We start from the raw sequence: 25,284 nt of genomic DNA, 5'->3' as shown, positions 1-25,284 counted from the left end.
ATTGACTATTTCTGTATAAATTTTGATGACGTTTATGCACAGTACTCCCATCTGGTATTTCCGACCATGAAGCTATTCTTGCTAAAATGCCATATAATACTGTATCATCTTCATCTTATTATATGGGAAGAATTTTCAGCAGGAGAAATTTCAATGCTTTTTCTGCTTCTACAGCTTCGGTAAATTGGAATGCACTTGAAACGGCTTCTGACCCACTTACTTTATTTTTTCAAGTTCTGTGTGATAAGATCAATCAGTGCTTTCCTAAAATGAGGCTTAAAACTAAGAAACGAAAACCATGGGTTACAAGAGGCCTTAGAATTTCAGCTAAAAACCTCCGTTTTTTGACTAAATTGTGCAAATATACCACAAATGAAAATATCTTTGTATATCATCAGAAATACCGTAGTCTGTACAGAAAGACAATTAAAGCAGCAAAATCTAATTATTATAGGGATCGCTTAAATATGTCATCGAATAGGCAAAGAGAGTGTTGGTCGATTATTAATAATTTTAGACATTGCCATAGAAAAGTATCGGAACCGGAGTTAAGACCTGACATTTTAAACGACGATTATTGTGATATACCTAATATCTTGCTCAAGGGCATTCGTAGTAACATTGATCCCTTACACTATCTTCAACAAGTGTCGGTTGAGCATTCATTTTTCTTTCATCCTGTCGAACTTACCGAAGTAAAAAATGAAATCAAACGCCTAAAAAACCATAAATCATCTGGAGCTGATGGGACATCTTCGAGGTTGTTACTCTTTTTGCCTGATTCAGCCTTAAATGCTTTAGTTTCTGTCATAAACAATTCTTTACATAATGGCATTTTTCCTTCATGTTTAAAAGAGGCAGTGGTTATCCCTCTTCATAAGGGTGGAGATTTGGATCAGCCTTGTAATTTCCGTCCCATTTCTATTTTGTCTACCCTCTCTAAGATAGTTGAAAAACTTGCAAAAAGCAGAATTTTGTCCTTTTTACATCATAATGGCATTTTGTCTGCAAATCAGTTTGGATTTCAAGCCGGTAAAGGGACTCATGATGCTGTTTTTAGCTTTTTGGAGAGCGTCTATGTTCCTTGAATTCTGGAGAGTCATCGGCGGCAGTGTTTTGTGATCTATCCAAAGCATTTGACTGTGTGGATCATGGAATACTGTTACCTAAGCTCGATAAATATGGTTTTAGAGGCATAGCATTGCGATGGCTTGAGTCCTATCTATCAAATCGTACTCAGAAGGTTTCAGTGTCTGGGCGTTTGTCTGCTTCTAGATCCCTAAAATGCGGCGTTCCCCAGGGTTCAGTGTTGGGACCACTGTTATTTTTGCTGTATGTGGATGACTTGAGTTCATTGAAACTGCAGGGCAAGGTGGTTCAGTTTGCTGATGATACCACCATACTATGGAGCCATAAAAATTCTGACTATATTAAGACTTGTATCCTTGAAGACCTTCAGATTTTATCAGGGTGGTGTGCTTCCAACAGGCTCGTGTTTAATGTAAGAAAGATGTCTATTATGGGGTTTAAGTGCGATGTTCAGGGTCTGATGTTTAACGAAAATTCCCTCTTGCAGAATAAAGAGTGCTGCAAGTTCCTAGGAATTACCATTGATGGTCGCCTTCGGTTTGAAGATCATATTTTACATTTTGCTGGGAAATTATCTTCTGGATGTTTTGCAGTAAGAATGGCAAAACAAGAGCTGGGAGGGGTGGTTGCACGTTCAGTGTACTTTTCACTTATTGTATCTCATATTCGGTATGGCTTGCCTTTTTGGGGTTTAACCAATAAGGGGCTACTTAATATTATCTTTGTTATTCAAAAAAAAGCAGTTAGATACCTGTGTTCTGCTAAGTTAAGAGATTCTTGCAAACCCCTCTTCATTTCTGAAAAAATCCTAACTCTTTTTTCACTCTTTATCTTAGAAACAGCTGCTCTTATTCACAAAATTCCCAAACTACCCTCTGACACTGGCCATTTGACTCGTCGTGTAAATGATGTTCCCCTACCTATTCCTACGTCTTCTCTTACCAAAAACTCATTAATTTACATAAGTAAAAAAATTTACAATCATGTTCCTCTGTGTGTTAGACATATATCGGATGTTAAGAAATTTAAAAGAGAATTAAAGTCGCTTTTATTGGCTAAGGCATATTATAACCTGGATGACTTTTTTAATGATAGGTTTTAACCTTGGACATGTTGGAAAGTTTTCTTTTTTTCCTTTTTTCTTCTCTAGTTTTGTCAACAAGTTTACCTTTATTTAGTAATTGATTGTTTTATTTAGTTATCTTTAATTTAAGTATGTTCAAAAAGTTTGTCTTCTTGTGTTTAATTTTGTTCATTGTTTTGTCAATTTTTGAAATTGTATTTGTCTTTTGTTTTTTAAGCTTGTAGGATGCTTGTACACAAGATTATTCTTACGTAATATAGCACATTTTCTTTCTTTCTTTCTTTCTTTGGACCTGTAGGTGAAAAAATACAAAAACTATCTTGAAATGTGAAAAAAAGTAAACAATAATCGACGGGTCTCAGGAATTTTGCGAGATAAATTTTGATTAGTTTTAACTGAATTTATTTCAGTTAAAGTCACCACACTGTATATAAAAAAATGACAAAGATACCCTGCAATCTCACCGACAATGGAACACAGTGAATGTACATTTAATTTCATATTTATGTGAGCAAATAAAGTTTTTTTAATTTGAATTGATAAATTAAACTTACCATTCGTAAGGACACCCCAGCAATATTTTTCACGACAACGTGTTCATCACCTACGCCTGTGGAGAAACCACCTTTTTCTCTTAGCGAGTTTTCTGGATTAATTTGTGAAACTGACAATGGTCCTGTGTTGTTGTCAGATATAGAGTTAGCGAAACTATCATCTAACTTCATAGCTGAGTTTTCGCTATTAAAATCGGTATGGAATGAAAACTGTGACAAACTTAACAGGTGACTTTCGGTGTTTCCTTCAGAAATTGTATTGATTTGCGCAGTACCTTTGTCTTGAAGAGTATTGATTTTTTGAGATTTGGAATCTAAAATATATAGAAAAAATACCTTTATCAAGGACCATTGATGAAATTATGAAATTTCATTTATGAAAAGAATAAATAAGAGCATAGAAAGGCATACTTGTAGTAGGGGTATTAGGTACCGACGTCTGGGTCCCTTTTTCGTATTGAACATTCTCCTCTACCGGCAACTTTGTACCACGATTGTGCCGCAGAGACTCGAAGGTTTCCTCTATCTGCGACAAACGCCTGATGCTTTCTTTAAAATCGGTGATGAGATGAATCTCCGCTTCAAATTTAAGATGAATTTCTTGAGGATCTTTCTACAAAAGTTAATGATTACATTTAGACTAAATCTAAATAATTTGATGCATGGTGTTAGGATTATATTAATTTAAAACGCTCCTTACAAAAACTCCCAATAGCCAGAGACACATGGATTCTTGGAAAGGAGAAATAATAAAATTTGTGTGTGTGCGCTTTTGTGAGCATACCTTAAAAGACGAATATGCCCAGCCAATGAGAATCGAAGGTGGGACCGAAAACCGATTGATCCCTTTGTTTACGTAGATTGATTTTCCCTAACCTAGATTAAAGATTTTATTTGCTTTGCTTCCTGAATGATTTAATTATCACCGATAATTATTATTATATCGATTTTGCGACAAGTAATTAGTGCTCAAATGATCACGCTGTAAAGATCAAAAAAATCATTAATTTACTAATTTATAACAGCTACAAATATTTCTTTATTGAGCATCTTTTATATGCATATGGCATTTCTTTTTCCATCTAAAATATAAATGCCTAACAAAACAAATTCCTGTATTAGCAAATATATAGGTAAGAGATGCCAAATCTCGCTGTTCAACTACATGCATTGAAAAATTCGTATTTTGAATTTTGGCGGTACGTAAGCCACGCTTCTGTGGTGCCGGAATGCTCTCATTGGCTGGGCATATTCGTCTTTTAACGTATGCTGCTTTTGTATCATAGTAGAAGGTAATAGTCATCTTGCATAAGATGTATACAGTATATCGGTTAATTTTAATTTTATTCTACGTCCTGTAAATATCGGTAATATAATAAATAACGACAAGGAATTATAGTCCAAGAACTAGTGAACCCTCCGACTAACGGTCTTCCTGTAAGGCTAGAAATTTGTGGAGTGATGAGTCATAGTACACCAAGGCCAACAACAATGACCTGGCACGCATCAGCTCTGCACGCCATTAGCCCTTTTATTTTTTAAAATGTAAAATAATTAAGATAAAAAAACTTACTTCTGTAAGCTTCAAAATTTAATACAATTTAGTTTGTTTATTGATAATTATGGAAAAAAATTGACAGGCGATTTTTGTTTGTGCATTTTTTAATATTAGTTCTTATTCCACTAACTCGTTTGAGCAAAATAAGTGCACCCCATTAAAACAAACTCGTCGCCGGTTTGTCACGGGCGACTAATCAGCGGACGCCGTTTCGCGCATTGCCTTTTATAGTCATTCGGGTCGTTCGAGAGGGAGACCGAAGCGGATCGATGGAGGTGGGGCCAGCGGCCCAGTGTTGCCAGGTCTCATGATTTATCATGAGATCTCATGATTTTGACTTACATCTCATGATATCATGATTTTGTCTAAAAATCTCATGATTTAAAAAAAAAAACAAAGATTTAAAATCGTAACTCAGAATATTAGTCGTAAAAATAAAAATAAAATAAAAATAACCTAAAACTACAACTAAATGTACACATATAAATATCATAAAGCCTTAAATAATATCCGCACAGCCCTATATAAACGGGAAATACTGACGAGTATGGGGATTCCCCGAGATTCTCGGATATTTCTACGGGCTATATTTTTCACGAAGTTTTATGCATTTGCTCGTGTATTTGGTATTGTAAAGCATTATTTGTGAGTTGAAAATAATTAAAAAATATGAGTGACAGTGATTCTAGTAGTTCTAGTAGTAGTTTATCCAAGAGTATATCTCTTCCAGGACCTAGCAAGAAAAGAAAGGTTTATAAGCAAAATTTTAAAAAGGAATGGAAAAATATACCGGGTTTGCAATGGATCGAGAACAGCAGAAAGGGGACAGGCTTTGCCTGGTAGGTATTTATGATATTTTAAGTTAAGGTACTTTCTGTAAAAATAAGTGCAATTTGGATTTATTGAGTACAAAATCTAAATTCACTTATAATAATGTTAAATCGAGAATTAAATGATAATATGAGTTACTGAATCGTAACTAATTAAAATTTGCTTTAATGCGGATATATATAATTTAAGGCGAACAAAACTTTTATTTTAATGGAGGTAAACGTTTTTTTTTTTTAATTTAAGGTGCGATTACTGTAAATGTGATGTTAAGGTATCTGCAGGGAAAACCCAACTAGTAAAACATTCTGAGACTGAAAAGCATGTTAAAGCTTTGCAGAGAGCATCAATGGGCAAGCAAAGTCAAGTAAAAATAAGTCAAATGTTTGCAGAAAGTTCTAAAAAAATAAGCATTGAAGAAAAAGCGAAAGAAGGAATTATAAGAACTGCGGGGTTTCTAGCCGAACATAATCTCCCTATGAATTTGATGGAGCATTTCATCGATTATCTCAATGCTGTAGGCACTGATTCAGATATTGTCAAACAAATGAAATGTAAACGAACAAAGATGTCAAGAGTTTTACAAAAAGTTACAGGCTTGTCTCAAGAATCTTGGCTACTTGGCCTAATGAGGGATAATAAATTTAGCATTATCATAGATGAGTCTACTGATAACTCGTGCACCAAACATTTATGTTTAGTTGTAAGAATGTGCATTAATTTTGACATTGAAGACAACTTTTTGGCGTTAATCCCAGTAGTAGAGACCACAGGGGCTGCACTTTATGAAATTTTAATCAACTTCCTTACCGAAAATGGTGTTCCATATAAGTCAAACTTTATTGGCTTTGCTTCTAAACACGCCCGAAAATAAATTATACCTATCATTTTTATCGCATGAACTACCTATTTTTAATAGCTTAAACAAATTAATGCAAAGCGAATCGCCCAAAATTCACGTTATTTATAAAGAGGTTGCTAGAACAGTTAAAACAATTTTAGATTATTATATTAAGGACGAATATCTAAATGCCAACATTAAAAATATAGATTTTAAAGACCCTAGACTTTTTTTTAAATTTAAATGACATGTACTTTTCTACCCACATAAACTCTGCCGATCTGGAGAAAAACCGACTCGACATGGTAAAATTAAGATGTCTAGACTTTTATATTGAGAGTGTGGAGCAAATATTGTCAAGATTTCCACTTAAAAACTCTGTGTTTCAGAAATTAGAATTTCTAGATCCTGAGGTAGTTAAAGTCAAGAAAAATCAGGTCTATAAGTAATGTTTCTATGTTGTTTCAAAATTTAATTCCTGCTGATATGCAAGTTATTGACAATGAATGGTTGTTACTTAGATATTATGAAATTAATTTTACCTGGAAAGGTATTTGCGATTTTTGGGGTAAAATTGCTAAGATTAAATATGTGGAAAATACAGAATCCCGGTTTCCCAATTTAAGTAATTTTGTGTTTAATTTATTAACTTTGCCGCATTCCAGTGCTAACGTAGAGAGGCTGTTTAGTCAGATAAATTTAAACAAAACAAAACAGAGAAATCGGTTGAAAACTCCTATGATAGCTGCTATACTGCACACCAAAAGTTTAGTGGGCAGAGAAAACCGTATTTGTTCAAATTTTCCAATAGGAAAAGATTTGCTTAAAAAATTAAATAAACAAATTTATGATTCCGATGAGTCAGAATAAAATAACGGATATTTCGGATTTTTGTTTTTCAGTTATTTACTTTAAGATTATGTACGTTTGTTTACTTTAACATATAATTTTATATTTTTATTTAAATTTGTTAATAAAAAAGTAGATATTTTGGTACTTGTATCTTTATTTCATCAAAAAAATATTTTAATAAAAATAATGTATGTTTTTTTTTTAAATAAGGCTTAAAACGCCATCTCATGATTTTTTTTCCAAAACTCATGATTTTTGGTTACATTTTTCATGATTTCATTTTATTTCACCTGGCAACACTGCAGCGGCCAGACAGACGAAAACGAAGAACGAACACCAGCAGTCATTGCGGCATAAATTTTTCCTTTTTTTTCTTTTTCTTTCGCTGTTAATACGATAACAATAAAATTGTACGATTTTACAATTAAATGTGAAATACTCAAAATCTTCACTGTAGTGTTATTTGGAGTTATCCATTCGCTACGCAATACAAGAAACAATTTTAGTAAGCAAAAGTATCTACCAGGTGAATTGAAAGGTGCATAGTTTAGGGGGTAAAATAAACTTTCTCCTGTAAAGTTGAAATTTAAGTACCTATGTGTTTGATTAAGTCTTTTCAAATAAATGTGTACAATGACAGGCGGTTCTGAACAGCATAAGACCTTGACAGGCAAGGGGAAAAATGCTGAGAGCGTGCGAGTAAGAGGCGTAACGTGAATGCACATAGTGTGAGTAAGACCTATTAGTCACCATGAAGTACGGAATAAAAATTATTTAATTACTGCGGTCCAGAATAAGTTAGACCTGATGATTTCATTAAAGAACTTCGCATTATACAATTCAAGCTTTTGTAGATTTTTTAATTACACACTGGAGCTCTATTGAAATGACAACATTCATCGGGAATACCTTAATAAATTTAAATTACAAAGATTGCCATACTTATAGTGTCCACAATAACTCTGTTATCTTCAATGTCAACGAAAATTTATCATGCCAACATCATGAGGAAGCCGATACAAAAATAATATACCATATATGCCAAATGGATGAAGATGTATTACGTGTTAATAAAAACGTGCGACACAGACATTTTAATACTTATGCTCGGCAACATGGACCATCTCCGCAATAATCATTTAAAAATCTACATGAAATATGGCACCAACAATTTCAAAAAATGGATAAATGTTTCTGAATTGTATGAAAAATTTATCAAATCTACCTCCGTGGTAACGCGAACTGCAACAACAATTATTAAGAGCTGCATATATTTCAAATATCTGGCGGAATAGTCATTTAAAGGAACCAACGTTTCTTACCCCTGAAAATAATGGTTGGAACTTAATCGATGGTCACTACGATTTCAATTGGTTTGAGGGAGATACGGTTCCTGCGTCTGTATACGACATACTTTTACAAGACCCTACTAATGCTGATACTGCCGAAGCACAGTCAACTGAAACTCAAGATTACATTTCAGGTAACACACAGTTATTGGCAGTTACACCTTTAGCAGATATGGTGAACAATCTCTCCAAAGACAACCAAGTTTTGAGGGAAGAAATTGAAAAACTTAAAACTGTGCGTAACGTCGAGGAAACTAGGAAGCTAGATAGAAATATCTGCATTGCAGGCCTAATAAATGACGATGAGGATAAGAAAAATACAGGGGACAAAAAGAGTACCCAGTCTTTTTGACTTTTTGGAGGTTCCGGAATCAGAAGTTGAAGTATTTGAAAATATTGATACCAAAGCAGGATTAAAGACTATTATCTCCCTAAAAAATAAGGAGAACAAACATAGCATCTTAAAATCCAGAGGAAGAAAAGGAAAACTTACTCTAAGTACCGTAAGTCTTGGCAATAAGAATACACCCATTTTTATCAATGAGGAGATGACCAAAGAAAACTACAGACTTTTTAAGAAAGCAAAGCAGCTCAAAGGCCTGGGGTATCGATATGTATGGCATCGTGATGGCAGAACTTTGGTAAGGAAGAATAAAAATGATAAGCCAATCCATATAAAAAATTAGGCTATGTTAGAGGAACTTTTTAGCTAATTATTTTATTTATTGTACTTTTGGATTCCTTTTATATTTTTATTTTATTTGTTTTTTAAATTGCTTATTTCTTTAGTGTTTTGGTTTGTGTATTTTTTATTTTTAAATGGCTAAAAACAGTTTTAACAATTTAAAGGTAGGCCACGTTAATATACGTTCCTTGCTACCTAGTGTTGTTGAAGTAAAGTTAATCCTTTCTACTCTAAACCTAGATATACTAGGAGTAACGGAAAGTTGGCTTTCAGAAAATATTTTAGATAAAGAGATCGAAATAGTAGGATATAACTTTTTGCGACTGGACAGGAAAACTAGAGGTGGGGGAGTTGGCGTTTACGTGAGGTCAAGTTTAAGGGTCCATAAGGTGGAATTGGTGGAACAAGTAGAAATTTTTGAGCAACAATGGTTTATTTTACAAATAAACAAACTTAAATTAGGATTTGAGGTTTTTTATCGTCCGCCTCAGTTTAATGTCCTTAGGGCGTTAGAGCATTTAGACACCTCGATTTCAAACATTCTTCCCATGGTAGATGAAACAATAATAATGGGTGATCTCAACATTAACCTTCTAGAATATAAATCTGTTAATGAGCAATTTGATTTTCTCTTGGACTCATTTAATTTTAAGCAAGTAGTAATGAATCCCACTAGGTTTTCAAGGGAAAAAGCTAGCTTAATTGATGTCATAATTCTGTCAAATGAAAATCTACTAATAGGTAATGTTGAACATAGAGATATGCATGAGCACTCTGACCATCAACTTATTTATTGCACTCTTGCAATTAATGCTCCAAAGATTTTCCCAAAGTTTGTTACGTTTAGAAATTTTAAGAGCTTCGACAGGGCAGCTTTTGATCTTGATCTTAACGCCGCAAATTGGGATAAGGTGTCACATATTCTTACACAACTTTTTAATAAGCATGCACCTTTCACCACGGTTAGGGTAACAAAGCCGAAAGCACCTTGGTTTACAGATACTCTAAAGGAAATGAAAAAATACAGAAATTCTCTACTTTCAAAATATAAAAAAAACAAACATCCTGGCGATTGGGAATCCTATAAAAATGTGCGTAACATGTTTACAACCGCAGTCAGAAACGAAAAAAGGGGATATATAAATTTTCTGCATAGAGACAAGAATAAAAAAGCCCTCTGGAACGGTTTGGCCAATCTTAATATCTATAGTAAGACAAAAGGCACTTCTACATCAAATCTACCAGATAGATAGCCTAAAAGATCCGGAAGCAATTAACCAGTTTTTGTTGAGTCGGTACGTCAGGTGTCCACGCCAGTTTCAGCGGAGACCATTCGAGAATACCTGGGTAGAAGAGCCACGGATCAAAGGTTCGATCTGGAGCTGGTGGATACTGGAGGAGTATATGAAGCTATTTCGCAAATAAAATCAAATGCCAGTGGCATTGATAAAATATCATTAGAAGTGGTTAAGATGTGCTGTCCTCGTGTCATTCCGGTGCTAACTCATATTTTTAATACTTGCATCGAGATAGGTAAATTTCCCTCTTTGTGGAAAAAGGCAATAGTGTTGCCGCTACCTAAGGTCTCTAACCCGGATGGCTTTTCTGACTTACGACCAATAAGCCTACTTTCTGTATTGTCCAAGATCTTTGAGAAACTCATATACAACCAGATGATTGAATATATCGTGAAAAATAATTTGCTCTCGGAAACGCAATCGGGGGTTTCGCCGTGGCTTTAATACTGCTTCAGCCCTTCTTGGAGTCTTGGATGATATTATTGATGCTTGGGATAAGGGTGAGACGACAGCTTTGGTTCTGTTAGATTTCAGCAAGGCATTCGATACTCTACATCATAACTTACTTTTAGCGAAGCTCTCCTATTACGGATTCTTACCGAAAGCTGTGCGTTTTTGCAGTAATTATCTTACAAATAGATCCCAGATAACAAGAGTGGAAGACTCGTTCTCTGAGCCAGCCGATTTAAAAAGAGGTGTTCCCCAGGGATCCACTCTGGGCCCTTTGCTGTTTATACTTTATATAAATGACCTAAAAAATAAAATTCGCGACTGTCGTATGGCTCAATACTGTGATGATACACAAATTTATAAACAGTTTACTAAGAATAACGTTGATGAATCTATGCAATCATTGGGTCAGTGCTTAGATACAATTCACCATTATTCAAAAAAAAATGGTTTAAAATTAAACCCAAAAAAATCGGCTGTAATTTACATTGGCCCCTTGGCATCATGGTCTCGTATGAACTGTGATCTTGTGATAGATAGTGAAAAAATTCTGAATTTAAAAGAACACAAAAACTTAGGTGTAACTTTTGATACAAATTTGAGGTTTAAAACACAAGTATCTAAAGTAGTTCAAAGAGCATATATGTCCCTGAGAAATTTGTATAAAAGTAAGGATCTATTAAGTATTACACTAAAAAGGCAGCATTGTGAAGCTCTAATTTTATCACATTGTAATTACTCTAATTTTGTTTATGGACCATGTCTTGATGCTTCTAGTAGGTACAAACTGCAAAAAATACAGAACTCTTGCATTCGCTTTGTTTACGGGTTGAGAGGAAGGGATCATGTAACTTGCAACCTAAAAGAATTGAAGTGGCTTAATGTGCAAAATAGAGAAAAACTTCATTACTGCAGTTTCCTATTCAAACTTTTAAAAAACAATAGTCCCTCCTACTTACGAAATAAACTTAAAACAGGAACTACCAGACATAATCGAACAACACGCACGGTTTTAAAATTTGATATCCCCCGACATAGCACTGCGATTTTTCAAAGATCATTTTCTTTCTGTGCTTCAAAGCTAATAAATAAATATATTATTAGTCACTGTACTGATAAGTCTTTCCAATCCTTTAAAAACAACCTAAAAAAGATATTGATTGAAAGCCAACAATAAATATCGAGAAAAATAGCAATAATATAAAGTAATAACTTAGAATTAAACAGTCAACTGGATGATTTTATTTCAACTTTTTTTGGGATTGTTTTTTTTTTTTTTTTAAATTTTGTTTCTATTGTTCTATTTAATTTTTTTAATAAGTATTTGTATTGTTAAATCGGTCATGCATATATATAGTATTATGATGTCAAGTAGTCGTTAAACTGTAAAATTTGTATTTTTCTTTGTAAGTTATAGTTAATTTTTTTTGTCTTCTGTATATTTTAACATTTTCTATTAGTAACTACTTAATAATTATGTGTTTTTGTGATAGTAATAATATTATTGTAATATTTATGTGTACTCGGTTAAGTTAACAGCATGCTGCCCTTCGCCGATTATAAAATGGCCTTTTTATTTATTTATTTATATTGTGAAATCGTGTATGGATTTGAATTAATTGTGAACTTAGTTCAGTTAATTAGTAGGACTAACTCCTTACATGGAATTAAAAACCTAAAGGTAATGAAAATACAAAATGTGGACTGTTAAAACCAATATAGACTTGCAACTTACAATAAGTGGGTAGTACTCCCATAAATATTTTCATCTGATGGAAATTAGCGTTTGATTATTGTTATTAATTTTAAGTAAGTTGGAAATAGACACAATTTTATTTATTTATTGCATCCAATTACAATAACAATCTTTCTTTGAAAATCTCTCAATATTTCTACCCTTAGTACCGTCCTGCAATTAATATTCTGGGATTTCCCCGAAGAGATTCGAAATGTTAAACACATCCACAAAACCGGTGTAAAATCTGCATGAATTCCCAACCGATATAATGAGCAGATTTGGTTTGTTTATTAACGGACGATCGTATCGGCAGAAACGAACGGTTCGCGAATAACAAAACTTCGTTTTTTATAACCGTGCAATTCATGTCAAATTATATTATTATTAAAAATGGCAAATTTAAAAGAAGTGAAAGTTACTATCGATAATAAACCTTTGCCTGATGAGGATCATCATGCTATCGATTCATGTAGAATTTTAATAAGATCAGACAGTAGCGATGTTTATTTTAAAAGTGTTTATCATAAGGTGAGATGATCTGTTTTTATTTTTTAATTTAAAAGGGATGAATTAAACATTTCTTAACAGTGTTAGTGCAAATTAGTATTAGAAAAAAATAAAGTGAGTCAGGTATATACAATGGTGGTTGACAGATACATACAAAAGCAGATTTTCATAACAAAAAAATTTTACAATATGTATCTTAAAAACGAAGCAAGTTAGAACATACGTTTATATGAAAAAAGTTCTTATTTTTGGCTGGTAAATACGCCCTTGAAATCTTTGCACTCAATTTTGAATCACCCTGTATAATCGAATTTATTTCTCCAAACGTCCACGATTAAAAAAATTACCGTTTTAATATATAATATAGATTTTATTTATAGTAATGGCAACCTAGATAAAAAGTCATTGAAATTAAGTCGTTTTTGAACTAAAAAAGGATTTTCCCATATACTTATATTTGATTCATCATTCCTAAAAAGTAAGAAATCCTACATATTTAATATGCAGTGAAAAACCAATAAATTATACAATCCCAGTAGTATTTCCAATAAATAATTACATGAATAAATTATTATTGCCTGTTATTTATTTATCAGGCTCGTGGGTGGGTACATTACATTCTCTGTAATGGGAATGAAGAAGCAGGTTCTAAGTATTAATTTGTTAAACGAAATTATGCAAAAAACGATGATGATCGATATGCCCCCCAAGGAGATCGTCATAGATTTAGGAGGAGACGAACAAACGTGTATAAGAAAACGAATCAGGTCAAAAAGTTTCGATATATTTTTTATGAGTGTTTATAATAAGATAAGATTAATTTATATTTTTGTTTTATAATTTCATTCAATAAAAATAGTTCAACAAAAAATTATTACGCATTTAATAGCTACTATTTAAATATTTTAATTTCAATAAAGCATGTGATGTGACTTTTAATTAATAATTAATTTTCAGCCGAGGAGTTTTAGAAATAAATAGATTTGATTGTTTTTTTTTTTTAATTGTAAGTTAACTTAGGTAATTGGAATTTTGGCAACAAGTATGGTAGAGGCTCCTTCTGATCAGCATTAACAATTTTTGAGATTTTTTAAAATATCTCGTTTTCTAGGGGTTTTATGACATTTTTTATAGGAAGATTAATTGTAGAGTGGAACATTTCCAACAAATATGGTGATGAGTATTTTTCGTCTAAGATTAATGGTTTTTGAATTAAAAAGGATTGTAATGACATATAACAGTTTACGTGGGCAATCATGATTTTTGTTTTACTTAGGTTCATAGTTAGCCTTATTTTTTGACAAGCAATTTTAAGCTCTTTCAGCATTTCCTGTAATTCACAGATATCATGACTAATCCACAAACTGAACATATGGGGAGTCATTCAATATCAAATCCAATGCAATTGGTTCCATTGCATCAGTAGTTTCCAAAAAAAATATTTTATTTTACTATTTTTACGTTTTCAGTCATTTTTTCAAATTTGAACAACTTTTTTGTTATTAAAGATAGTGACATGAATTAAAAAGTTATGGGTAAAGCTTAGTATTAGGAATCTTTTTCATCATATATGAATGAAACATTTCCAAGAAATCAATTCTACTCATGTTTGGGACTTAAAATATTAACGCTAGACTAAGAATTATACCGGGAATATTCTTGGGTTATTTTTTAATTGGGCTTGCAGCTTTCTTAAAAATGATAAACACAGCTTGCATAATACTAAATTAAATTCAAAATTGGCGCGTGCAAAATGGCAGTTCCATGGACACGCGCAGTTTCCGCGTATATGCGGATGTATAAACCTATGTTGCCAGGTCCAATATTTTTATTTCCCTAGAAGAATCTGAAAAAATTCCCTAGATTTTCCCTAGATATGAAATTGGCTATATATTGACAAATTAAAATAATTGTTTTTTACTAATCCTTTAATTAGGTATATACTTATTTTAAAATACAGATGTAAGAATAAAAACTGCTAATACATATAATACAGCTTAAAAACTAATAAACCAATACTTAAGCTAATACTTAAATGTGTTTTTCAATTAAAAATAAAATGTCTTCTCAGCAAAAAAAATATATACTTGAAAAAAAATTAATTAATTAATATTTAATTATACAAAATTGTTTAATTTTTTATTTCTTTAATCGTTATAAATTTGGTCATTTAGCATTGCGACCATTTCTTTCGGAATTACAAATTTAAAACAAGAAGTATTTTTTATTAAATTTTTAGAATGCATTATGCCCGTTAATGTTTTTGTTGATAGGTGATTACGTATTTTTGATTTATTTAAATTAATTTCCGCAAAAATCCGTTCTACTATAGCGCTAGAATGCGGCAAACAAAGTAGACTGAACACAAAATTCCATAAATTGGGAAATATGGGATTATTATCTCCGCCTTTAAATTTGCTAACTGCTATCCAAAAATCTACCAAACTTTCATTCTCAAGTGTATGCAATTCTCCATTTTGTAGCTCACGCCACTCTCGATCTAAGTCATTTATCGTGTCTTGTTTGACTAAATTAGGAAACAGCATTCCCAATGGAGCAATAGAGTTATATTTTTTATCAACCACTGATTTAGGATCAAGCAAATTTAATTGTTTTATTATTTTTTGAGGCTGATCTTTAAAACTAAATCTTTTTAAAATTTGCTCACATCCTTCAATAAGAAAAGCCAAACAGTATTTCCTAAAATTCAATAACTCACCAGCCTTCATTTTATGTATTTGATTTAATAAGATTCAATATACAGTCTTACGTAATTGAGCGCGATATTCAATTCTTAATAACATTATTAATTAATTAAAATATTTTTTTTCCTTTTCAGAGGAGGAAAACTATATCGAAGAGTCGGATTATGATGGAAGAAGTAGTAGTGAAGAAGTGTCAGATGATGATGATAATTAATGTAAAAAATAATGTAGATTACAAAACAATTAATAAAAAATATTGCATCTATAATTTTTAATTTTATTTAATGACATTCACACTATATGTATTCACGTTACGCCTCTTGCTCGCACGCTCTCAGCATCTTTCCCCTCGCCTGTCAAGGTCTTATGCTGTTCAGAACCGCCTGTCATTGTACACATTTATTTGGAAAGACTTACTCAAACACGTACTAAAATTTCAACTTTACAGGAGAAAGTTTATTTCACCCCCTAAACTATGCACCTTTCAATTCACCTGGTAGATACTTTTGCTTACTAAAATCGCCTGTCAATTTTTTTCCATAATTATCAATAAACAAACTAAATTGTATTAAATTTTGAAAGTTACAGAAGTAAGTTTTTTTATCTTATTTATTTTACATTTTAACAAATAAAAGGGCTAATGGCGTGCAGAGCTGATGCCTGCCAGGTCATTGTTGTTGGCCTTGGTGTACTATGACTCATCACTCCACAAATTTCTAGCCTTACAGGAAGACCGTTAGTCGGAGGGTTCACTAGCTCTCCTAATATTACTCGAGTCGTTTTATTATAAACACATGGTTTTTCCAGATATTAATACAATAATATCTTTTATATTTAGGAACTGACCTAATAAAAAAATCTTACCAAACTATTTCTATCATCTCCGGATCGAAGGGTTATATTTCTGAATAATACTTCTTTATTATCATTACTATTAAAATCATCCCCTTTATCTTTTCGGTGTATTATTAATGACATCTTCGAGTTCTTTGCCTTGTTCGTAGGTTTGGATTTATCGGTCTGAGATATCTCTTCAGTAGAGGCTTTTGGGACATTTAAAGACTTTGAACTCGCTAAAAAGAGAAAAGTAGAATGTGAATAAAAAACTGCACCACAAGATTAAAACTAGTGTGGAGAATGAAATAAAGAATTTTGGTTAGTGGTAAAACTGTTTTGTGATTTATTAGTGTTAGACGAAAAGTTCCATAGGACTAATATCATAATATAGATCGAATACAAGCAATGTTTGAAACTTCTAAGACTAAAAATTGATAGCATTTATCCACCTCACTGAGTTAATGCAAATACATAATTTTTTTAGTCTCTCAAAAGAAGGCATGATTGACTATCTAATCTAATATTACTGGAAAAGTTTAAGGCTTTAAGTAACACACTCGAGTATTTTTTGTCATTAGGCTTTTATCTTCATATAAATAATCGATAATGCAATTATAATATGCTGTCAATTCCAGTTCTGTAATAGTATTGTATTTAAAATAAATAACTTTAAATACCTGTTGTCTTTTCAGATTGTAGCGACGGATTATCAACAGTTTTTACAGATTCCGTTTGGATGCTCGTATTGCTTAATTTCTTTGCCGGTTTACGTTCAGAGCCGTCGCTCTGTTCCGAGGATGGCCATAACGTTGAGAGTAGCGTTTGATAGTCCTTATCGCTTGCACCAGAAGGGGCGCTTTTCGTAAACTTGTCTGAATACACCTATAAACGAATGAATATAAAATAAACAGATAAAAAATCATTTACTGGGAATAGAGCGTTTTAGAATCGTACAATCGATGACCAGTTTTTTTTTTTTAAATATGTTTCTGATGTTAAATTAAAAATCTCAGGTCGAGTCGCTATATGTGTCTTTTTAATAAAGGCGTCTCATCTTTTATCACCTAAACTGTGAATGTTACATAATAATTTAGATTGTAGGGAAAGAACTGTCTATCATTCTGGTTTTATCGAAATTGATTGTACAAGGTATTCTTAATTCAAAATAATCATCCATTATTCTCAAAGAGACTTAGATATATGACCAAAGGAAGAGAAAGTATACTCAAAGTCTCACAAATCAAGCGTCTATTTAAAAGGTTACGCGTTTCGCCGCATTAGGGCATCATCAGACCTAAATAAAATTATCAAAATTAAATATTGAGGAAATTCTAATTAAGAAAAAAGATATACCTCATCTAAATACAAAAATTGCTAAATAAAAAAATATAAAATATAATATGTCTACAACATCGTGTACCGTTATTGTCTAAAATATGAACTTTAAAACGCCAAATATCACCAAAATCCAGTACATTTTATCTTATAAAGAACCGAAACAAATACAACCATGAAAGAACAAAAATAAAAAAGTTAAAAAAAATTAAATAGGGATCGAACCAGAAACCATTGGATTCGAAGTATAAATCTTGTCGTCAAACCGGGGTAATTATGTAGTATAAGAGTATTTACATAATATGAGAAGTGATAAAACGATGTTACCAAGATAAAAATTTATTGGAGATTATTGAAAATGAGATTAGGTTCGAAATTAAAGATATCATTGACACAATTTAATATTGGGCTTCTATTAGCTCTTGTAATCTCCAGCTTTTCGAGAAGATCTAGTTTTTTACCTTAATCAATTAAACTTTTTCGGTAAGGCTATAAATAGCAATATTGATAAATATTTTAAAAAATTAAAATAGCGCTTTAAGACTCAACAGTATGCGCAATCACACAGCAAAATAAAATGTCCTGATATAAAGCCTACGTGTAGTCTTCTATTCGCCAACCTGTATATTTTTCAATAGATCTTTATATCTCAAATTAACTTTTGCATTGTTTAGGACTCCGAAGATCCCACAGTTTTCTAGTAATGATCGGACTGACTATAATGTTATTTAAAAGAGTTATTTTTCACTAAATCGAAATACATATCACATTTATATTTCAATGTATGTGAAGAATCCTATGAATGCAACCAATATCTTTAATAATTAAATTATAAGACAATTATGCCGCAAGTATAGTACCAAACTATGGCAGTAAAAACTTTTTTTTGTCCGAAACCGTCTTAAATATTCTATAATAACAAATTATTTTAAAGTAACTCATTTTAAACAAGTCAGTAGATTTTTAGGAAAAAGTGATTTATATTCCCGGTATTTGGAAATAAATATTATTGGATTTCACTCAGTATTTTCCAGAAAACGAACCAATTTTCAAAAAACATAGCAGTATATAGAGAACTAAAATCCCCTTTTTACTGAGGGTGGCGGTGAGGATATTTCTCCTAGATCTCTAAAAGGAAAAAAACATCTCAATTACTCTTTTATAAAAGGTAAAAAACACGAAATCTACAGCATCACAAATACATTTAATAAAATAACGAAGGTTACATGTTTCGCTCGACTAGAGCATCATCAAACCTAAACAATAATTAAAGTGATGTAACCCGAAAAAAGGAAAACTCAACAAAAACTTATCATAACATACACAAAACACCTGACATATAAGTAAACAAAGCTTACAATAAAGTGGCACTATCTATGTACAAAGAACTCAACTAAACAATCAAAACACTTTATACATTTTAGAAATCTAACCATCATTTAAGAGTCTAGAACTACTTGAGGTTATTAAAAACTAGGTGGCCATCAAAATCAAACCTTTCATGAACACAGAACAGATCTGGGCTTTTAAAAGCTTTACTAATTTCCATTGTCTCTAACAAGTCTAGTTTTTTACTTTTGTTTCACTGATGAAGTATTTTTATATTTTGGCTGTCAGGAAAATTATGTTTGGAGTCGAGGAGGTGATTAGCAAAAGCTGATCTGGTGACTGTGATATTGGTATTTTTAGATTTATGATATTGGGCCTTGTGTTCACTAATCCTAGTAGAAATCTTCCTACCAGACTGGCCGACGTACACTGCAGGGCACTCTTTACACCTAATCTCATAAACTCCCGGGGAAGATAGCGGGGGTAGTTTATCTTTAGTTTTAATTAGATGTCTTTTTAAGGTATTATTGGTTTTAAAAGCTGGGGTTATGCCAAAAGGAGAAAAAAGGAGGATAGTTGTGACAAAATTGGTCCAAAATAAGTAAACGACCTAAAAGTTTTGATATAGTTTGTTTGATAAAATTAAATGATAATTTATACTTGTTCACATACTGAAAATAAATTTTATATACAGATCGTGTTTTCGTTCGTTATTTATAGGAAACCGCATAGAGGCGAAATTTTGCAACGTCGCGCGTGTACGAGTGCCTGCGACAGAGCACCGCCCCGGCCGGTCCGACAAGAGTCTACGTAACAACTTTTCAGATAGAGCGCACTGGTATTGCCCCGTCGCCTTATCGCCCCGTGGCCCCGTCAAGCCATCGCTGAAATTGTATTACCTGTATAATAAATAAAACGTTTTTCGAGGCTGAAAGCTGAAATGGTTGTTTTGATTTAGATAGATTTACTGGTGACACGTTAATTGAGTTATTTTAGGTATATTAGTATTAATAAAATCTGTTTTTTATTCATCTTTGGCCCGTATCTAAAATATATGTACATTTTGATTGTTTCAAATATTGCACTAACTTTTTGACTTTTAAACTACTTCTACTTAACCGATTGTAACAAAATTTTACACAAACATTGGGTTCTTGTCTTATGACAATACAATATTATTATATTCACCAACCTTATAGAATTAACCCGGCATCGGCAACCAACAACCCCTAGGTAGGTACCTTAATAGAGGGAGGAGTTAGCTTTATGATTTTTTAATTAGAATAAGGACAAATTTAATAAAATACCTCCTTTTCATGCGGCCAGTTGAAATTGTGCAGTCATAAAAGTAATAAAATGCTAATTAAAAGACAAACCAAGAACCAGAAAATAAAATATAATAATCTACTTTTGGTATTGATATATTAAATATGTAGGTAGTATTTCTAAATAAAATTATGACCTCTGGATCAACTTTTAACAATTTATTAAAATAACGTGAGGTGCACATTCGCCAAAAAAAAATTATAGCTGATGCGCCAACCTTACAGAGAGTCGCCCAAAAAAAGAAGCTTCATACGCCTGCGATAATTGGCCAAAAAAGGGCTTTTCTGGATAGATGAGATCTAAGAATCTAAAAGATTTTTTGATATGGGGTTTTAAAATATTTGTTCAGAAAGGACAAAACTAGACTTCTGTAGTTTTATTTTTTTTAATTAGGCCTAAAATCAAATAAAAAACAATGCCTAAACATACAGAAAATTAAGGTAATTTTCAACGCTATATTTTAGCTGTTTAGAATTTAAATTTCAAAAAATTGATTCTACAGATGTCTAGATTAATCCATTAACTAACAATTTTATAAAAAAAATAATATTAAAAAAGCGCTAGTTTATTAGATCTCATCTATCCAGAAAAGGCTTTCAACGCAGTTTTTACCGGCTAAATTCTAATATCGTTGAGTGATTGCTAATCGATATCGTTGATTGATAATCGATCGTACTAAACGTCACCCCTTCTGTACTACTTTGAACCCTTCTGTACTATTTTTGAAATTTTCTTGGCTGAATTGGATTACGCTCTTAAGGCCGCTGCACAATTCATGCCCGGAAAAAATCTTGTTCAGATACCTATAGGTATATAGAATCAACGTAAACAACAGGCATTATAATAGGAATTTTTATGGTATTTAGGATTTTTTTTGGATCAACTTTCGTTTTCTTTTTGGTTTACTCAACAATCATTCCAACCTAAAATTATGACAATGTCGAAGTCAAAAAATAGATGCAAAAATAAATAATACTAACTTTGAATAAAAAATAAAAAATACTTTAAAAAATGCAAAAATAAAAAACCACTTTTTTTCGATATTTTAAGTTGAAATGAATTCGAGTTCAAACATAATTTTGACTGTCCCACTTAATTTTGCTGACATTGCTCATAAAAGGGGATTAAAAAAAACTAATTATAATCAAATGCATAGATAATATATTTATTTAAGTTATGAAGGAATTGAAGGATATAGTAAATGCAAAGCCGCATTATCCGTATCCTCCGTAGAGGGAGCAGCTAAATTTGCGGGCTTTCGTTTTTTGGATTTGCTCGTTTTAAACAGCCGTCTTTGTGGCTCTATATTCTTATTAGGGTGAGCAGTAGATTTAAATGGAATATTTTTTTTTCCTTATTTGGCTCTCTTTAATAGCTCGCAATGGACGCAATGTACGATCCAATGCCACCAATGTTTTTTCTATTTCGTCCACTTCTTCGGCAGTATCTGCGCTTTCAATAAACTGTTGGAATTTTAGTACAAGTTCGTTTTTCCTCTCAGGAAGTTGTAGGGTTTTGTCCACATTTTTACTACTTACAGCTTCTATTAGATTATTTCGGATTTCTTCATCCTCATTGTAGTCAATGATTAAGTTATCTATAAAAAAAAATATGTGAAGATATATGTATAGGATGTCCCAAATTCGTGGGTCAACACATGGGGAATAGTTAATAGTTACGGACTATTATAGATTTGTAGAGATTTGGTTAAATTAGAAAAAAGTTGTATATTTTTGAGCCTTACCCAATATACGAGTGGGTATGTATTTAAAAAAAATTAAAAAATTCCAATAGTTCCGATTGAAAGATTTTTTTTCCGAACTTATGTTTTATCCAATTATAAAATAATGTATGTATGCTTTTACATTTCCACTTTTTCCGTGCTACAGGGTGGTATTTTTAGATTTCCAATAAGTCCAATATTCGTCAAGACAGACGTACTAAGACAGACGACACTAATGACAAGAGTGAGTCTGGACGAGTAATGATCTAATTTTATTTTCATACACCCAAAAGTGCGCAAAAGTCATACAAAAAAAAATGCTGATGCAACTAAAGTACCTAAGTAGGTATTTAAATATATGCTGAATATTTATTGAGAAGTTCATTTAATAAATCTTTATCGTCTATTTCTAGAAATTAAAACTTTTGCAAATGCGGCAATACAACAAATTGGTAAACATCCTTGAGGCGGTTATTAGGATTTGTTACACACATTATAGTTTTGCACTGTATAGGGAATAAAAATAATATAATTTTTATTTAAATATTAAGGGTTTTTAAAGAAAAATGCGATATGCCTTAGTGCGAGAAAAAAAAAGTACCTACCTATCTATTATTTTTTTCCCTAAAGGGGCGTATATCTCATCAGTAGGAATTCCTATTAATGAGATATAGGTATAGGTATAGGTATAGGCACAGATGTAAATAGCTCCGCACCGTGCGGAGCTATTTACATCTGTGGTATAGGCCTCCAAAAGACGCTCCTAAAAACATTTTTCAAAAGACAAAATACTGTCCCAAAGAGTATGAAAGTAAATACCACACTCTCGAAACAAAAATCGACGGGTCCGACTAGACTTTAAAAACCCCTTATAAGGTAGGCATGTAGTAATAAAACAAAACATATTTTATTACTACCAGGTATATCCGTAAAATAACTCAATAATGTGTCACCAGTATAATTAAATCTATCAAAATCAAAACAACCATTCCGTTCGGCTTCAAAAACCTAATATCTAAATACAATCAATACAGGATAATATAAAGTGCAAATACATATTTAAATGAATCGACGGGGCCACGGGGCGATCAGGCGACGGGGCGAAACAGTGCGCTCCATCGGAAAAGTTGTTACGTAGACACTTGTGCCGGTCCGAGGACGGGATTAGTAAACATCTGACTTTCGTGGGAGCTACGTCGTTTGGCGACAAAATGTCCCAAAATGTTACGCGAAAATCCAGGCATTTTTAAAATATTTATGCTAATGCGGGTTTTACAGACATGACAATGTGATAAAAATATAATAAAAAATCAGAAATAAAACTCTAATAAACAAACTTAACAACATATCATTTTTTAAATAAAAGGCTCAATTAAACCGCCTTCTTTCGCTAAACAAAAACTTAACCTATCGTAAAAGCTATTTCGCACCTCCAAAAGAGTTTCAGGTAAAATGGAATTGGCACCTTCGACAATTTTATTTCGCAACTCCTCTAAATTTGTTGGCCTATTAAATTCATGCTTGTAAATGGTCTGTTTAAGGTAACCCCACAGATAAAAGTCATTTGGAGACAAATCTAGAGATCTAGGAGGTCATTTAATATCGCCAGTCCCACTAATAAGGCGGTTAGGAAACGTATTTGTTAAAAATTCTTTTACCCTAGCCGCGTTATGAGCAGGACAGCCATCTTGCTGAAAATAAACGGATCCCAGGTCTACATCAGGTAGGATTTGAATAGCAGGAAGAACTTGGTTTTGCAGCAACTCAAGGTACTTTTGGGCGTTTAAAGAGCCATCAATAAAAAATGGCCCTATAACATTGTCGCCCAAAATACCTGCTCAAACATTCAATTTCTGAGGATACTAGGTACGAAACTGAAAACTTCTGTGCTCGTTTTCCTGAGACCAATAACGAACAATGGAAGGATTGTGTTTGCCATGTAACGGAAAAGAAGATTCATCAGAAAACAAAATATTTTTTAAAAAATATTCGTTTTCATTTGCCTTTTTCATCATGGTTTCACAAAATTCCATTCTTCGCCACTGGTCTTCAGGAAATATTTCCTGGGTTTTTGAATACTTGAAACATTTGTACCCATATTTTTTCCAGATACGAGCAACAGTTTTATTGCTCATTCCCAGTTCCTCTCCAACACTTCTAGTGGACCCTGTCGAATCAAGTTCTAGGGTAGTGCAAACCATTTCTTCCCGCCGTTCTATATCCTGGATCACTTCAACAGGTGGTTCTTGACGTTTTGTGTGGAATTTTTTACAATATTGAAGACAAAAAGATGTTTCAAAATTTGTAACTACATTTAAAACCGTTTTTGCACAAGGAATCGGTCTATTCTAAAATGTCACTGAAAACAAATATCTACATTATACTGCCGAATTGCCTCCATAAAACCATTTAATTAATTGAACTCTTTCGGAAGGGGTATGAACAGCCATAGTGAAAAAAACACGAAAATAACGCTCAAAAATTATTAATGCAACGTGCAGTAACATAGCAAACTGAAGTCTGCTGACTCCCGGTTCAAAAAATAAAAACGAAAAATTCCGCCGCCTGCAAACCGCAACCAAGCGGTGTTGCCATTATTTTGGGTAATACGTAGCTCACGATAACACGATCTGTATAGGTTTAAGAGGGAAAAAGTTACTGACTGCTAATTGTTTAATGGTAAGGAATTCTTTTTTAAAAACTTCACATGAAAGTGGGATGTTAAAAAGTCTGTAAAATAAACAATGGAAAGCAACAAATTTATGTGAGGACGGTGATGTTGAATTATATTGTATAATATTATCTGTTGTTGCTTGTTTACGAAATATTTCAAAGGATATCTTATTTCTTTCCCTCTTAAGAAATAATTCTAAGAATGGTAAGGTGTTGTTCTGTTCCCGTTCGATTGTGAACTTAATTTTAGAGTGAAGAGAGTTCACATAATTGTGGAAATTTGTAAGCTCTACCTCACTTATCTCAGCTTTTAAAAGCCCAGATCTGTTCTGTGTTAATAAAAGGTTTGATTTTAATGGCATTTAAGAGTTCTAGACTCTTAAATGATGGTTAGATTTCTAAAATGTATAAAGTGATTTGAATGTTTAGTTGAATTCTTTGTACAGGGTGGGCCAATTTAGACGTTTTCTTATGGGAAGTCATGTCCCTGTTAGAGATTAAAAAATTTTGACCTCCATTCTCC

General features: G+C 32.4%; 1 protein-coding gene and 1 long non-coding RNA gene across 6 annotated transcripts in view; one reads left to right on the top strand and one right to left on the bottom strand.

The window, feature by feature from the left end:
- LOC126733819 (uncharacterized) overlaps positions 1-25,284 on the top strand; it is a 308,547-nt gene that overhangs the window by 3,029 nt on the left and 280,234 nt on the right. The gene's annotated exons all lie outside the window — the stretch shown is intronic.
- Positions 1-25,284, bottom strand: part of LOC126733808 (centrosome-associated protein 350-like) — a 176,318-nt gene that overhangs the window by 103,796 nt on the left and 47,238 nt on the right. For all 5 annotated transcript variants that reach the window (XM_050437217.1, XM_050437218.1, XM_050437216.1 and 2 more), the window contains 4 exons: positions 17,053-17,257; positions 16,403-16,611; positions 3,139-3,340; positions 2,728-3,041 (listed from right to left, as the gene is read on the bottom strand). In XM_050437217.1, coding sequence (XP_050293174.1) covers positions 2,728-3,041; positions 3,139-3,340; positions 16,403-16,611; positions 17,053-17,257 — 930 coding nt within the window. The remainder of the gene's footprint in view (positions 1-2,727; positions 3,042-3,138; positions 3,341-16,402; positions 16,612-17,052; positions 17,258-25,284) is intronic.

Source organism: Anthonomus grandis, chromosome 3 (assembly GCF_022605725.1).
Source record: "Anthonomus grandis grandis chromosome 3, icAntGran1.3, whole genome shotgun sequence".
Lineage (NCBI taxonomy): Eukaryota > Metazoa > Arthropoda > Insecta > Coleoptera > Curculionidae > Anthonomus > Anthonomus grandis.
This window is presented reverse-complemented; position numbering and strand designations above follow the sequence as displayed.